Genomic DNA, 2,246 nt, shown 5'->3' with positions numbered 1-2,246 from the left:
TAAAAGATGTCAAAAAAAATTTGGGACCATGGCCCCTCGGTCCCTTAGAACATCTGCGAGTGACTCCCGCATTCATGTATCCATATTTTTTATACATTAAAATAATAAAGTTTAAAGAATATAATTTAAGAGACATATATCCTTATTAAACGAAGAAACTATTTTATTTATTACGAGATAGAATGATTTAAATAAAAAAATATCAAAATGGTTAAAAAGAGGGGATTCCGATATTAAAATAAAAAGAAAAATTAATATTTTTGTTTGGAAACGCATATCTTAAAATTTTAAAAAATATGTAGTTGTGGTTGTTGTGAGGGGCTACGAATTAAAAACTATACAAAAAAAACGCGAGGTGAAGAACAAAATATTATAAATTGCAGAGTGGAGCCAGAGGTGTTCGATACACGTGAGAAATTGCGTAAGCTGAAAATAATTTCAATTGCACGTGGCAAGGGTTGTCCGTGACCTCTACACTCGAACCAACGAGAAGACGCCACGTCATTGCTTAACACTTTCCCTCACATTTTAATGTCCGCCAAGTCCTACCCTTGAAAAGATATTTCACTCTCAGTTTCAGAGTCCAACCTTTTCCAAGTTCCAACCAGACAGAAAGACGAAATGTGAAAGCACGGTTCACCATGCCAAAGGTGCCACCGCCCCTAATCTACTATCTCTCGGGGCACCCCTCCATCGTGGGGTTCCGGTGGAGCCACGCCCAATCGTGGGGCGCCACGTGGTCCTTTCTCTTCTCCTCCATCGCCTCCTACCTTCTGCTCTCCCTTTTTCTCCACCTCTCGCTCGCTCTTTTCCGCCGCCACCGTCCCATCCCCATCGGCCCCCTCGCGGCACTTCACAGCCTCTCCATGTCGCTCACCTCCGTCACCATCTTCGCCGGAATCCTAATATCTACCGCCGCCGAGATACGCGACACTCGGTGGTTCTGGCAGCGGTCCAAAACCCCCCTGGAGTGGCTCCTCTGTTTCCCGCTTGGAACCCGCCCCTCCGGCCGCGTCTTCTTCTGGTCCTACGTCTATTACCTCTCCCGCTTCCTCCACATGTTCCGAACCCCTCTCATCATCCTACGACGCCGCAGGTTGCCGTTTTTCCACCTCCTGAACCACTCCATCTCCGCTTTCGCTTCCTTCCTCTGGCTGGAATTCTCGCAGTCCTTTCAGGTCCTGGCCATCCTCTTCGCCACCCTCGTCTACGCCCTCGTTTACGCCTACCGCTTCTGGACCGCCATAGGCCTGCCCGGCGCGTGCTTTCCCTTCGTCCTCAACTGCCAGATCGCGCTCCTCGCTTGCAATGTGGCGTGCCACGTCGGCGTCTTCTTCCTCCACTTCTTCTTCAAAGGCGGCTGCAACGGGATTGGCGCGTGGCTCTTCAACTGCGTCCTGAACCTCGGTCTTCTCACGCTCTTTCTCAACTTCTACGTCAGGATGTACGTCGGAAAAAGGAGAATGCTGAGGAGCGTTACTCCTTCGCTTTCGTAAGCGCGTGACTGCAAGTTGAAGCTGAACTGTGAAATGAAAATTAAAAATAAGACACAGGTGGTTGCAGTTTGGGTCCCAAAGTGTCTCACCCTTTGGGAATGTTGATCATCACTTTTAGTACATAAAATAGATGTTATTACACAAGAGAAGTAAGGTGCAACTTTTTTTTTTCTTTTACTTTTTTGAGTACTACTTATGATTTTTTTACCATTTTCTGGTCATATATAATAATTTCTGTATACTATAACTCAAACTTTTTTCTCATTTGTTATTAGTTAGCTACGCTAACGGCGGGTAAGCCAACAATAAGATTAGGGTACAGTCCCAAGCCGTGTATCTACATGAATAATAATATTTTAATCTTTTTTTATTTATTGTTAATTTATTATTTTAATTATTATTAAATCATATTATTAAAATGAATCAAAATAAATAATAATTAAAATAATAAATTAAAAGTGAGTAAAAAGGATGAATTAAAATATTATTATCTTTCCAATATAACAATAAAAAGAAAAGTATTCAGATAACTATATTAGAGGGAATAAATATTTTATTTTTTTTACATAAAAAGTATGATAACGAAGAGGAGAGAATCTCTTATTTAAAACACTTTAAAGGTGCATAATAAGATTTCAAATTCATTTACCACGTGCTTCATTTAATTAATTAATTAATTATTTTATATTATATTATATTTATTTTATCCTTATCTAACTGTTTTATTAATATTGTCATTTGGGATTTTCT

General features: G+C 40.7%; 1 protein-coding gene across 1 annotated transcript; it reads left to right on the top strand.

Moving 5' to 3' along the window:
• Positions 1-563: 563 nt before the first annotated feature.
• Positions 564-1,866, top strand: LOC114176101 (fatty acid elongase 3-like). Its single transcript, XM_028061032.2, has one exon. The coding sequence runs from the start codon at positions 642-644 to the stop codon at positions 1,494-1,496; it is 855 nt and encodes a 284-aa protein (XP_027916833.1). The 5' UTR covers positions 564-641; the 3' UTR covers positions 1,497-1,866.
• The last annotated feature ends 380 nt before the right edge of the window (positions 1,867-2,246 follow it).

Source organism: Vigna unguiculata, chromosome 3, assembly GCF_037176805.1.
Source record: "Vigna unguiculata cultivar grain cowpea cultivar isolate G323 ecotype 2 chromosome 3, ASM3717680v1, whole genome shotgun sequence".
Taxonomy (NCBI): domain Eukaryota; kingdom Viridiplantae; phylum Streptophyta; class Magnoliopsida; order Fabales; family Fabaceae; genus Vigna; species Vigna unguiculata.
Note: the sequence above shows the minus strand (reverse complement) of the source record. Positions and strands in the feature narration are given on the sequence as shown.

Coding starts and splice junctions, on each gene's coding strand:
- LOC114176101 (XM_028061032.2), top strand. CDS start 642: ATGCCAAAGGTGCCACCGCCCCTAATCTACTATCTCTCGGGGCACCCC.